The sequence below is a fragment of the Panulirus ornatus genome, chromosome 21 (assembly GCF_036320965.1).
Source record: "Panulirus ornatus isolate Po-2019 chromosome 21, ASM3632096v1, whole genome shotgun sequence".
In the NCBI taxonomy this organism is placed as follows: domain Eukaryota; kingdom Metazoa; phylum Arthropoda; class Malacostraca; order Decapoda; family Palinuridae; genus Panulirus; species Panulirus ornatus.
The window spans coordinates 28075281-28089424 of NC_092244.1; the positions used below are offsets into that span (position 1 = coordinate 28075281).

General features: G+C 40.9%; 1 protein-coding gene across 3 annotated transcripts in view; it reads left to right on the forward strand.

The window, feature by feature from the left end:
- The window catches only part of LOC139756428 (uncharacterized), a 100610-nt gene extending 87598 nt beyond the window's left edge, over window positions 1–13012 (forward strand). For 2 of the 3 annotated variants that reach the window (XM_071675866.1, XM_071675867.1), the window contains 2 exons: window positions 11607–11816; window positions 12035–13012. In XM_071675866.1, coding sequence (XP_071531967.1) covers window positions 11607–11816; window positions 12035–12207 — 383 coding nt within the window. In that variant the 3' untranslated portion in view covers window positions 12208–13012. Of the gene's footprint in view, window positions 1–1408; window positions 4243–11606; window positions 11817–12034 lie in introns of those variants that run through there. The other variant, XM_071675868.1, reaches the window with a different exon arrangement.
- The last annotated feature ends 1132 nt before the right edge of the window (window positions 13013–14144 follow it).

Sequence of the window (14144 nt, forward strand, 5' to 3'; positions counted from 1 at the left end):
AAGATCCTCGTTAGGAAGGACGTCAGAGTTCCCAGGGTGAAGGGAGAGGAAGACTCTCCATTAGGAGGGTTAGTGTGGTCGCCAAGGAGGTCGCTGTTACAACTATCGAATGAGAAGGATGGAGTTCTGTAACTCTTTAAATTAAACTTTAGCAGCAGTGTAGTCTTATGTGCTCACGGGGAAGGAAATGTGTTGTAACCCAGTTGAGCATTGAACTCTTTATTTACTCAGATAGTAAAGTTTATATACTATAGTTTCACCTGAATCTAATTTTTTCACATACATCAAACTCTTATACTGAAGTCGGGTTCATTTGTTGTGTATCATAAAGTTACAAGTGCTGCAGCAGCTGAAACTCATGACTCACTTGGTCATAATAAAGCACTCACCAGATTCCAAAGTGAAAATTTAAAGATTGTATGACATTGTTAAATCGTTGGGTTATGATACCTGGAAGTTAAGATTACAGATAATCACAGAAAGTTAAATATAGAGGATTCTTATCCACATACATAACCTACAGCTTTTATGTACATTACACCTGAAATATCAGTAAACAATACTGCATTCCAATTCCATATAAAACGACAGAATATACATATGTTTGCTGGCAAACTGGGCGACAAAGTTATTCATTTTTATCTAGTTTCCCCTATTAATGGGTCCCAATGATTCCCATAAATCTTCAACTGTCGTGCCGACGAAAAACTATTACAAGACGCAGATATAAGGAGTATCACGAGAAATTAAGTTTGTGGGAAATCCGGAAATACGCCCTTGTGTGCTGAACAGTAACTGAAGCATCCCTATGCGTTCACGAGAAATATGCTGGTAGTTCACTTTCAGTAACTATAGGAAACCCGAACATAAAGGCCGCAGGAGCCAAGCCAAGCCCAGTTTTTCTCAAGTATTATCAACGTTCAGGTTTGTTTGGCTCGATGGGAGACAAACTGGCAAGCTTATCTTAACCCAGGAGTAGAGTTACCAGATTGGCAGATTTACAGGACAACGGCTTTTATGTGAGATATAATACAAGTCCTGCAACCTCAAAATAATGATACTTCAAATGGGAAGCACCGGGTTGGGGAAGGGTTGAGGAGATACCAAAAAAAATGGAAGGGCTTAGGGCACCTGCTCTTCTTCACAGATCCTCGTGTAGGTACGCCACTCAACGAGGAGTGGCATCTCACACCCTCCCAGAGAAGGTTCTCGTTCGGAGGCACCTCACATGCACAAACATATATAGCAATCTTATTGGCAGTCCAGCGACAGATGTGTACATTGTATCTACATGTTATATGAAAAGAGGACATTGATATGTTAACTCGACGAATTTCTAAAAAAGAATTGTGGGTTTGGTTGAATTGAGCTGGTTTTGCTGATGAACATACAGCGTAATGTGGTGAGTTGGCATCGCTGCATCAGCGAGTTTCTCAGTGATACATCCATTGGTGTACAGAAAGTTTATGAAGTGTTATCTGCTCATTTTGGAAAAACTATCCTCTCAAGTGCATTCAATATGTCTTTTAACTATTTGGCACTTGCTTTTAAGAACTTTCCGTGAAAGTTAGAAATGGAAATCTAGATCCGTGCTAAGACAATGAAGTTATGACGTGCTTAAACACTATTATGTGATGTAGGTAAAACGGAACTTAAGGAGATGTGAAATATCAGACAAGATGTCGACCACACCGTCATTATCTTGCATAGAAGAAGTGGACCTTTGTTATGTGCGATATGTTCTTTCATTAAAACTTGGCAAGAATGCTTTGATGTGGGTGTTTGAGTGGGGTTATCAAGGAGGACATCCGATACAAGGTCACTTGCTTAGTCAGCCTGGGTACAGTCGGAAAAAATTCAAGAATGACTTTAACCAAGACCAGAGACGTAAGCTGACCTCAAGCACACCTGATGATGTAGGAAGCTATGATATTAGTTTACTGTATACATTGCTGCAGTTGACGTGTGGCCTGGCCGACAGTACCGACCCTGTGTGGAAGACTTTTGGACCATCATTAGAAAATTTATTGTTTCGTTTAAAACAGCTTCGTAATAATATAGTTCATGAGGAACAGTGTTTAACTCAGCATTCCCTTGATCAAAAATTGTCCGAATTACAACAATTGATAGAAAATATATACCAAAGTGCTGCTGTTCGTTTTGGGAAAAGCAGTCAAACGGTTTCTCGGCTGTGTACAGAACTATCTCAACAATTTATAAGTATAAATGCTAAAATCAGAGAAACCCTACAACCTGCTGATTTACTAGAACTGAAACAGCTTCAGCAGGAAATACAAGATTATGGCGAACACATCATACAGAAGGTCAAACAGTTGGGCTTTAAAGAACTCGCTGAACAGTACCAGGTTATATGCAAGATAGATCCAGCTCCTTGGCTCCGTCGTAATGTGCAGTTTAATCCAAGTCTTGCCTTCATAGATCTTCAAATTGAAGAGGATAAAGTAGTGAGTGGTCGGCCGTCTCAGACGGGAAAAAATCGAGGTGTGAAATGTGAGGAAATCTTACGGGTGACACGGAAAGATGGAAGTAAGCCAGACGTCATCATTATGACTGGTGAGGGAGGCATGGGTAAAACTACTCTCCTAAAATATCTAATTGAAAAATGGGTTAGTGATCAAAAGTCTGTAAATGATCTTGACCAGGTGGACATTATGTTGTACACACAGTGTCGAGAGTCCGGCATCCGATCTTTCGATCAGCTGCTTAAACAGTTGCTTCAAAAGACTCTGCAAAGATCTTGTGGTGACTTAGATTTTTTTAGAGACATCATTTTGAGGTTGAGAACTATCATACTGATCGATGGTTATGATGAAGCCAATGAAGATTCAGAGATTTTAGTTAAAGATATTCTTCAAGTGGCAGGGAAAGTACGAGTCATAGTGACTACACGTCCTGGATGTGGAGATCCTCTCGTCCCACTTATTCCATCAGGTAAACTCTGTTTAGACCTTCTGGTTAAGGGTATCGCCCCAAATCTTCACTCACAGTATATTGATAATATGCTAGACATTTTAGTCGATCATATAGACAAGAGGGCAAACATGAAAGTAGATGTCAAAGAAAAAATCGCAGAGTTCATAACAAGGCGGCAACTCACTAACCCACTGATCCTGACATTGGTGACCTTACTGTGGGTGGAGTGTCCCGAGAAATTCAATGGATTTACCACCGTCACAGAGCTCTATGATGAGTTAAGAGATCTGCTGACGGGGAAACTGACAGAAAGGTTGACTGGAAAAGTTGGTAACTCAGAAGGGAAATGTAAGCAGTTTCTGACTCTTTATGACGATATAGCACTGCAGTGTGTAAGAAATTATGAGTTTGACCTTTCAAAAGACACTGTGCGTACTTTAACAGAGAAATGTAAGAGCCTTGGTTTGCCACGCGTAGATGTTCTCTCTTCGTATCTCACAAGGAAGCGATCCCGGCAAGGTCTTAAACTGATTTGGATTTGGTCATATTTGCATCGTGGATTTCAGGAGCATGCCGCCAGTCGATCTATTATTAGGAAACTGTTAGATCCGATATGTGAACAGGATCATACCAGCCACCAGTCACCTGCACTAGACAATAAAACAAATGTGATACAACAACTGTTGATTGGTGGATCAAAAAGGCTGAACATAAGCACTTTTGAAGAGATATTATTTCGACTAACAGGAGCACTTACCGCCCTACCAGACAAAGACATATCAAGATATATTTCTGATATCCTCCAGCTGCTACCTATACCTACGATCTATGATGGTTCTGCTTCTATTGAAACACATTTGATGCTTGTGATGGAATCCAAGAATCATCCAATCGTGGTGCAAAAAGTTGCTGACGAGTTATCGAACAAAAGAAAGTGGAATAATACTGGTTTCTACTTGAAGGCTCTCCCACCTATACTTTCACTGACCACTCCGAAAGAAATGAAGATAGAAATTCTACAGGATTCAGAACGCCATTCTGACCTTCAAACGGCTCTTGAAGCATTAGCCAAAACAACAGCTACCATACAGTTGCATCTCACAAAGCATTATTCCAAGAGCAAAGAAAAATCCGATGCATTTATAAAAGCCCTAAATTCAAGCAGCTGTACGTTGACCGAGTTCTCGGGCCGGGTGACGTCACCCAACTTACTGCCAAACACCTTAGAGTGGCTGTGGCTTCGCTGCCCGAAGGAGGACCTACAGATGCTAGCATCAAAACTCCTCACACTACATCTGATACACCTCGGTAAATTTTATTAGAATTTGCTTTCTAAGAACCCCCCCCCCATCTCTCTCTCTCTCTCTCTCTCTCTCTCTCTCTCTCTCTCTCTCTCTCTCTCTCTCTCTCTCTCTCTCTCTCTCTCTCTCTCCCTAACGCGCGCGAGTTAGTGCAAGGAAAAAGACAACAAAGGCCACATTCGTTCACACTCAGTCTCTAGCTGTCACGTGTAATGCACCGAAACCAAGGCTCCCTTTCCACACCCAGGCCCCACAAAACTTTCCATGGTTTACCCCAGACGCTTCACATACCCTGGTTCAATCCATTCATAGCATGTCGACCCCGATATACCACATCTTTCCAATTCACTCTATTCCTTGCAAGCCTTTCACCCTCCTGCATGTTCAGGCCCCGATCGCTCAGAATTATTTTCACTCCGTCCTTCCACCTCCAATTTGGTCTCCCATTTCTCGTTCCCTGCACCTCTGATACAAATATCCTTTTTGTCAATCTTTCCTCACTCATTCTCTCCATGTGACCAAATCATTTCAATACACCCTCTTCTGCTCTCTCAACCACACTCTTTTTATTACCACACATCTCTCTTACCCTTTCATTACTTACTCGATCAAACCACCTCACACCACATATTGTCCTCAAACATCTCATTTCCAGCACATCCACCCTCCTCCGCACAACTCTATCTATAGCCCACACCTCGCAACCATATAACATCATTGGAACCATTTTTCCCTCAAACATACCCGATTTTGCTTTGCGAGAAAAAGTTTACGCCTTCCACACATTTTTCAACGCTCCCAAAACTTTCGCCCCCTCCCCCACCCTGGGACTCACTTCCGCTTCCGTAGTTCCATCTGCTGCCAACTCCAGTCCCAGATATCTAAAACACTTCACTTCCTTCAGTTTTTCTCCATTCAAACTTACCTCCCAAGTGACTTGTCCCTCAACCCTACTGAACCTAATAACCTTGCTCTTATTCACATTTACTCCCAGGTTTCTTGTTTCACACACTTTACCAAACTCAGTCACCAGCTTCTGCAGTTTCTCACATGAATCAGCCACCAGCGCTGTATCATCGGCGAACAACAACTGACTCACTTCCCAAGCCCTCTCCACAACAGACTGCATACTTGCCCCTCCCTCCCAAACTCTTGCATTCACCTCCCTAACAACCCCCATCCATAAACAAATTAAACAACCATGGAGACATCACGCACCCCTGCCGCAAACCGACATTCACTGAAAACCGATCACTTTCCTCTCTTCCTACTCGTACACATGCGTTACATCCTCGATAAAAACTTTTTACTGCATTTAACAACTTGCCTCCCACACCATATACTCTTAATACCTTCCACAGAGCATCTCTATCAACTCTATCATATGCCTTCTCCAGATCCATAAATGCTACATACAAATCCATTTGTTTTTCTAAGTATTTCTCACATACATTTTTCAAAGCAAACACCTGATCCACACATCCTCAACCACTTCTGAAAGTGGATGGAGAGAGATGGGTGATTATTGGAGCCTATGCACTTGGGCATGAGAAGAAAGACCATGAAAGGCAAGTGTTTTAGAAGCAGCTGAGTGAGTGTCTTAGCAGTTTTGATACACGAGACCGGGTTATAGTGATTGGTGATTTGAGTGCAAAGGTGAGTAATGTGTCAGTTGAGGGAATGATTGGTGTACATGGGGTGCTCAGTGTTGTAAATGGAAATGGTGAAGAGCTTGTAGATTTGTGTGCTGAGAAAGGACTGGTGATTGGGAATACCTGGTTTAAGAAGAGAGATATACATAAGTATACGTATGTAAGTAGGAGAAATGGCCAGAGAGCGTTATTGGATTACGTATTAATTGATAGGCGCGTGAGAGAGAGGCTTTTGGATGTTAATGTGCTGAGAGGTGCAACTGGAGGGATGTCTGATCATTATCTTGTGAAAGCGAAGGTGAAGATTTGTAAAAAGTTTTCAGAAAAGAAACGAGAATGGTGGGGTGAAGAAATTGGTTAGAGTAAGTGAGCTTGGGAAGGACACTTGTGTGAGGAAGTACCAGGAGAGACTGAGTGCAGAATGGAAAAAGGTGACACCAAAGGACGTAAGGGGAATGGCAGAGGAATTGGATATATTTAGGGAAGCAGTGATGGCTTGCACAAAAGATGCCTGTGTCATGAGAAGCATGGGAGGTGGGCAGATTGGAAAGGGTAGTGAGTGGTGGGATGAAGAAGTAAGATTATTAGTGAAAGAGATGAGAGCGGCATTTGGACGATTTTTGCAGGTAAATAGTGCAAATGACTGGGAGATGTATAAAAGCAAGAGGCAGGAGGTCAAGAGAATGGTGCAAGAGGCGAAAAAGAGGGCAAATGAGAGTTGGGGTGAGAGAGTATCATTAAATTTTAGGGAGAATAAAAAGATGTTTTGGAAGGAGGTAAATAAAGTGCGTAAGACAAGAGAACAAATGGGAACATAAGTAGTGGTGATGTGAGAAGGAGATGGAGTGAGTATTTTGAAGGTTTGTTGAATAGTTAGATGATAGAGTGGCAGATATAGGGTGGTGTGCGAAGTGAGAGGGTCAGGGAGATGGATTGGTAAACAGAGAAGAGGTAGTGAAAGCTTTGCGGATGATGAAAGCCGAAAAGGCGGCGGGTTTGGATGGTATTGCAATGGAATTTATTCAAAAAGGGCTGACTGTGTTGTTGACTGGTTAATGAGGATATTCAGTGTATGTATGGCTCCTGGTGAAGTGCCTGTGTATTGGCGGAATGCATGCACAGTGTCATTGCACAAAGGCGAAGGGGATAAAGGTGAGTGTTCAAATTACAGAGGTATAAGTTTGATGAGTATTCCTGGGAAATTATATGAGAGGTTATTGATTGAGAGGGTGAAGGCATGTACAGAGCATCAGACTGGGGAAGAGCAGTGTAGTTTCAGAAGTGGTAGAGGATGTGTGGATCAGGTGTTTGCTTTGAAGAATGTATGTGAGAAATACTTAGAAAAGAAAATGGATTTGTATGTAGCATTTATGGATCTGGAGAAGGCATATGATAGAGTTGATAGAGATGCTCTGTGGAAGGTATTAAGAATATATGGTGTGGGAGGCAAGTTGTTAGAAGCAGTGAAAAGTTTTTATCGAGGATGTAAGGCATGTGTACGTGTAGGAAGAGAGGAAAGTAATTGGTTCTCAGTGAATGTAGGTTTGCGGCAGGGGTGTGTGATGTCTCCATGGTTGTTTAATTTGTTTATGGATGGGGTTGTTAGGGAGGTGAATGCAAGAGTTTTGGAAAGAGGGGCAAGTATGAAGTCTGTTGTGGATGAAAGGGCTTGGGAAGTGAGTCTGTGTTGACAACGCTGGTGGCTGATTCGGATGAGAAACTGCAGAAGTTGGTAACTGAGTTTGGTAAAGTGTGTGAAAGAAGAAAGCTGAGAGTAAATGTGAATAAGAGCAAGGCTATTAGGTTCAGTATGATTGTGGGACAAGTCAGTTGAGGGGGTGAGTTTGAATGGAGTGGGGGAGGGGGCGAAGGTTGTGGGAACGTTGAATAATGTGTGGAAGGCGAGAACGTTATCTCAAAAGGCGAAAATGGATATGTTTGAAGGAATAGTGGTTCCAACTATGTTATATGATTGTAAGGCATGGGCGATAGATAGGGTTGTGCGGAGGCGGGTGGATGTGTTGGAAATGAGATGTTTGAGGACAATGTTTTATGCGAGGTGGTTTGATTGAGTAAGTGATGAAAGGGTAAGAGAGATGTGTGGGAATAAAAAGATTGTGGTTGAGAGAGGAGAAGAGGGTGTATTGAAATGGTTTGGTTACATGGTGAGAATGAGTGAGGAAAGATTGACAAAGAGGATATATGTGTCAGAGGTGGAGGGAACGAGGAGAAGTGGAAGACCAAATTGGAGGTGGAAGGATGGAGTGATAAAGATTTTGAGCGATCGGGGCCTGAACATACAGGTGGGTGAAAGGCGTGCAAGGAATAGAGTGAATTGGAACGATGTGGTATACCAGGGCGACATGCTGTCAATGGATTGAACCAGGGCATGTGAAGCTTCTGGGGTATACCATGGGAAGTTTTTTGGAGCCTGGATGTGGAAAGGGAGCTGTGGTTTCGGTGCATTACACATGACAGTTGGAGACTGAGTGTGAACAAAAGTGGCCTTTGTTGTCTTTTCCTAGCTCTACCTCTCGCGCACGCGTTGGGAGGGGGGTGTCATTTCATGTATGGCGGTGTGGCGGCGGAAATGGATGAAGGCAGCATGTATGAATATGTACATGTGTATATATGTATATGTCTGTGTATGTATATGTATGTATACGTTGAAATGTATAGGTATGTATATGTGCGTGTGTGGGCGTATATGTATATACATGTGTATGTGGGTGGGTTGGGCCATTCTTTCGTCTGTTTCTTGCACTACCTCGCTAACGCGGGATACAGCGTCAAAGTATAATAAATATATATATATATATATATATATATATATATATATATATATATATATATATATATATATATATATATATTTTTTTTTTTTTTTTTCGCTTTGTCGCTGTCTCCCGCGTTTGCGAGGTAGCGCAAGGAAACAGACGAAAGAAATGGCCCAACCCACCCCCATACACATGCCTTGATTCAATCCACTGACAGCACGTCAACCCCGGTATACCACATCGCTCCAATTCACTCTATTCTTTGCCCTCCTTTCACCCTCCTGCATGTTCAGGCCCCGATCACACAAAATCTTTTTCACTCCATCTTTCCACCTCCAATTTGGTCTCCCTCTTCTCCTCGTTCCCTCCACCTCCGACACATATATCCTCTTGGTCAATCTTTCCTCACTCATTCTCTCCATGTGACCAAACCATTTCAAAACACCCTCTTCTGCTCTCTCAACCACGCTCTTTTTATTTCCACACATCTCTCTTACCCTTACGTTACTTACTCGATCAAACCACCTCACACCACACATTGTCCTCAGACATCTCATTTCCAGCACATCCATCCTCCTGCGCACAACTCTATCCATAGTCCACGCCTCGCAACCATACAACATTGTTGGAACCACTATTCCTTCAAACATACCCATTTTTGCTTTCCGAGATAATGTTCTCGACTTCCACACATTCTTCAAGGCTCCCAGAATTTTCGCCCCCTCCCCCACCCTATGATCCACTTCCGCTTCCATGGTTCCATCCGCTGCCAGATCCACTCCCAGATATCTAAAACACTTCACTTCCTCCAGTTTTTCTCCATTCAAACTCACCTCCCAATTGACTTGACCCTCAACCCTACTGTACCTAATAACCTTGCTCTTATTCACATTTACTCTTAACTTTCTTCTTTCACACACTTTACCAAACTCAGTCACCAGCTTCTGCAGTTTCTCACATGAATCAGCCACCAGCGCTGTATCATCAGCGAACAACAACTGACTCACTTCCCAAGCTCTCTCATCCCCAACAGACTTCATACTTGCCCCTCTTTCCAAAACTCTTGCATTCACCTCCCTAACAACCCCATCCATAAACAAATTAAACAACCATGGAGACATCACACACCCCTGCCGCAAACCTACATTCACTGAGAACCAATCACTTTCCTCTCTTCCTACACGTACACATGCCTTACATCCTCGATAAAAACTTTTCATTGCTTCTAACAACTTGCCTCCCACACCATATATTCTTAATACCTTCCACAGAGCATCTCTGTCAACTCTATCATATGCCTTCTCCAGATCCATAAATGCTACATACAAATCCATTTGCTTTTCTAAGTATTTCTCACATACATTCTTCAAAGCAAACACCTGATCCACACATCCTCTACCACTTCTGAAACCACACTGCTCTTCCCCAATCTGATGCTCTGTACATGCCTTCACCCTCTCAATCAATACCCTCCCATATAATTTGCCAGGAATACTCAACAAACTTATACCTCTGTAATTTGAGCACTCACTCTTATATATATTCAAACTATTCGCCATTTCCCGCATCAGCAAGGTAGCGTTAAGAACAGAGGACTGGGCCTCTGAGGGAACATCCTCACCTGGCCCCCTTCTCTGTTCCTTCTTTTGGAAAATTAAAAGAAAAAAAAAACAAGAGGGGAGGATTTCCAGCCCCCACTCCCTCCCCTTTTAGTCGCCTTCTACGACACGCAGGGAATACGTGGGAGTATTCTTTCTCCCCAATCCTCAGGGATAATATACATATATATATATATATATATATATATATATATATATATATATATATATATATATATATATATATATATATATTTTTTTTTTTTTTTTCATACTATTTGCCATTTCCCGCGTTAGCGAAGTAGCGTTAAGAACAGAGAACTGGGCCTTAGAGGGAATATCCTCACCTGACCCCCTTCTCTGTTGCTTCTTTTGGAAAATTAAAAAAAAACAAGAAAGGGGAGGATTTCCAGCCACCCGCTCCCTCCCCTTTTAGTAGCCTTCTACGACACGCAGGGAATACGTGGGAAGTATTCTTTCTCCCCTATCCCCAGGGATAATATATATATATATATATATATATATATATATATATATATATATATATATATATATATATATATATATATATATATATATATATATATATATATATATATATTCCTATGAGTTCACAGGGAAATGAAGCACAAGTTCCCAAGTGCACTTTCGTGTAATTACCACATCAAGGGAGATAAGGAAAGATATATAGCAATCATTTTGTGTGTGTGTGTGTGTGTGTGTGGATGGATGGGCCGTTCTTCGTCTATTTCCTGACGGTACCTCGCTGACATGGGAAAAGGCGATCAAGTATAATGAATTCATATAAGACAAAGCCCTGTTCCCGATCTTGGTCAATGATTGATTACATCGGATGAAACATAATGTAAGTCTTGCCTGAACTACATCTTGGCAATGGGCAAGCCTGACTATAAATGAAGCTTTTGATGTATTGCTTGTTGGCATTAAAGTGTGAATAATCCTCTGGCCAGTGTCATACAGTCTGCTAAATTTCGTCATATGAAAAAAAATTGAATATAATTGTTTAGATCAAATTAAAGTATGTGGAAAACATACGGAACAAATATGACATTTCGGAAATATTTAACCATTATCTCAGGAAATTCAGTGACGTGCATGTGGAAGCACTGCTCAGTAATAACAACTGTTTGTGTCGTGGGAGGTGGCGAGGATCAGAACGCTTGCCTGATGTTTTCACCAAACCTCATGAATAGGCTTCTGTGTTTCACTGTACACCGATTTATGCATAAGAATACCAGTTCAAAAATGGCACGTAGGGAGCTATCATTCTTCTTATTAGGATTAGATATGAAATAACGGTATAGGTATTTATGTACTCACCAGATATTATTGTGGAGGTAATTGGTAAGCCCAAAGCAGAGACTTTCCCCGTCCTACCGTTCACTGGACTTCGGCTTCTAGTGACCTTGGAGGCTGATGTTACAGACAACCAGGAGGATGTTGACTGGTGTTGTGATGTGATGCGTCAGATGTGTCATCGTGACAGAAAGCAAGGCTATGAATCCATTGGTTTTTACCAGACTAAGTTTACAGGTATGTACTGTTTCAATCTGGTATGAATGAGATCATAGAAATCTATTCTGGAACTTTTCACGAATGCTTTGTAATAATTCTTGTATTGTGATCTGCTGATTTATATGTTTAATGAGAGAACTTATTTATGATGTTTTGTTTTACATGTAACTATTTTTATGTACCTACTAGTGTATGAGGTACAGGTAAATGTTGGCATTAAGTGCTTGTCTCACCAGGTCCTTGGATGGAACGACTCATTCGAGGCCTGTATGAACAAGGGCTTGTGAATGAAGCATCTCTGGATATGCGTTCCTACAGCCAGATTACCAAAGAGGAGGAAAATAAACTGGCCATCTTGTACAAGGAACTTGGTGGTTCTTATATGTCATTGTCATCCGATGACTTTTGAGTGATGATAAATACTGAATAATGGTGACCCACAAATATTCCTTCCTCTCCTGATCAGATATTGGTTGCCATACTTTAGTCATCTGGAGCCGTTTTCCTTGTCAGTTATTTCTGTAATGCCACTCTTAAGACCGGGTCTGCCCTGTCCTTGCCTCGCCTCAGCTCAGACCTCAAATTCCTGGTATATCCTAACACTCTCCGAGCTCTACACTGGTCCCTGCTGCACCCTCCCGCAAACCATGGCTTACCCTGACCCTTGTAATGCTTTGACATCTACTTTGCCCTAACTCCTGTTCTGCTTTAACCTTTCCCCTGAAAGCTGTTGTGCTTGACTCTCACCTTTGATTTACCTGCTGCTTGTCTTAACACTAGAGTTGGTCTCACCCTTATTCCTCCCTCACCCCTGTGTTGTCCTGCTCTGTTGTCATCCTGACCGAGTTATCTCTTGTTCTGCCCTGGCCCCTGCTCTACCTTGAACTGTACTCTGCATGACCACTGCTCTGCCTTAAGCCCAGTCTGTCCTGACCATTTGCTAGATCCCCACTCTGCCTTGACGTCTGCTTGACCCCTTCTCGATCCCCAATCTGGCTTGACGCCTGCTTGACCCCTGCTCGACCAATACTTTACCTTTGAACCATCCTTGGCTTCGACGCCAGATGTACGTTACTCGTATCCTAGCTATAAGTGTGAGTATCATTAAGAGGGTTCTTTTAAAAAGTATAGGATTATTTTTGTACTTATGTCCTGACAATGTTTAATGTGATATTGTACGTGAAAATGCAGTATAAAATATTGTTCCTAAAGTACTTATGTGTTTTTACTGTAAGTCCGTATACATTAATATAAACTACATATTTGATGTTAATCCTTCTGTGTTGAGTAATTATACTGGTCATATTCGATGCAATATATATATATATATATATATATATATATATATATATATATATATATATATATATATATTCCTATGAGTCCACGGGGAAAATGAAACACGAAAAGTTCCCAAGTGTTAATTCTCACTTCAATAAAGAAAGAAGTTGTTGTTGAAAGGTAACATTTCTCTTATCAAAAATTTGTCATCTTTGTCCCCTTCATTGCCATATATGTATGGACTCATCAAAACACATAAACAAAATTTTCCAGCAAGACCTATAGTGAGTTCAGTAGGCTCCATCACATATAAATTATCAAAATGGTTAGTTTCCTTATTAAGCCCTTTAGTAGGTAAGGTATCAAATTCTAATATCATGAACAATGTAGATTTAGTCAACAAGCTAAACAATGTCAACATTAATTTTGATTTCAAACTAATTAGCTTTGATGTTTCCTCACTTTTCACTAAAGTTCCAGTTGATGACCTTTTAGAATATTTATTTGATGTCTTGGATGATATTCAATTACCTGTTTCAAAGTCTAATTTTATTGAACTGATAAAATTGTGTATAAAAGACTGTGTATTTCAATTCAATGGAGATTATTATGCTCAAAAATTTGGTATGGCAATGGGTAACCCTCTTTCACCTGTACTTAGTAATCTTTATATGGAATTTTTTGAAACAAAATTACTAAAGGATATCTTACCTTCTAATGCAATTTGGTTTAGGTATGTAGATGATGTTCTTTGTGTTTGGCCAACAGATGAAAATTTACAAATATTTCTCCCCTTACTTAACAATTTAGTACCTTCCATCAAATTTACTGTAGAAAATGAAAATAATTGTATGTTACCATTTTTAGATTGCATGATCCACAGACAAGGAAACAAATTTAAGTTTAGCATATACAGAAAACCCACCAATGTATGCTCATATATCCATTATTTCTCATCTCAACATGACAGAGTTAAATTATCATCATTTCAATCTATGTTCCTAAGGGCATTACGTATTTGCAGTCCAGAGTTTATTGATGATGAGTTTGAGAAGATATATTCTA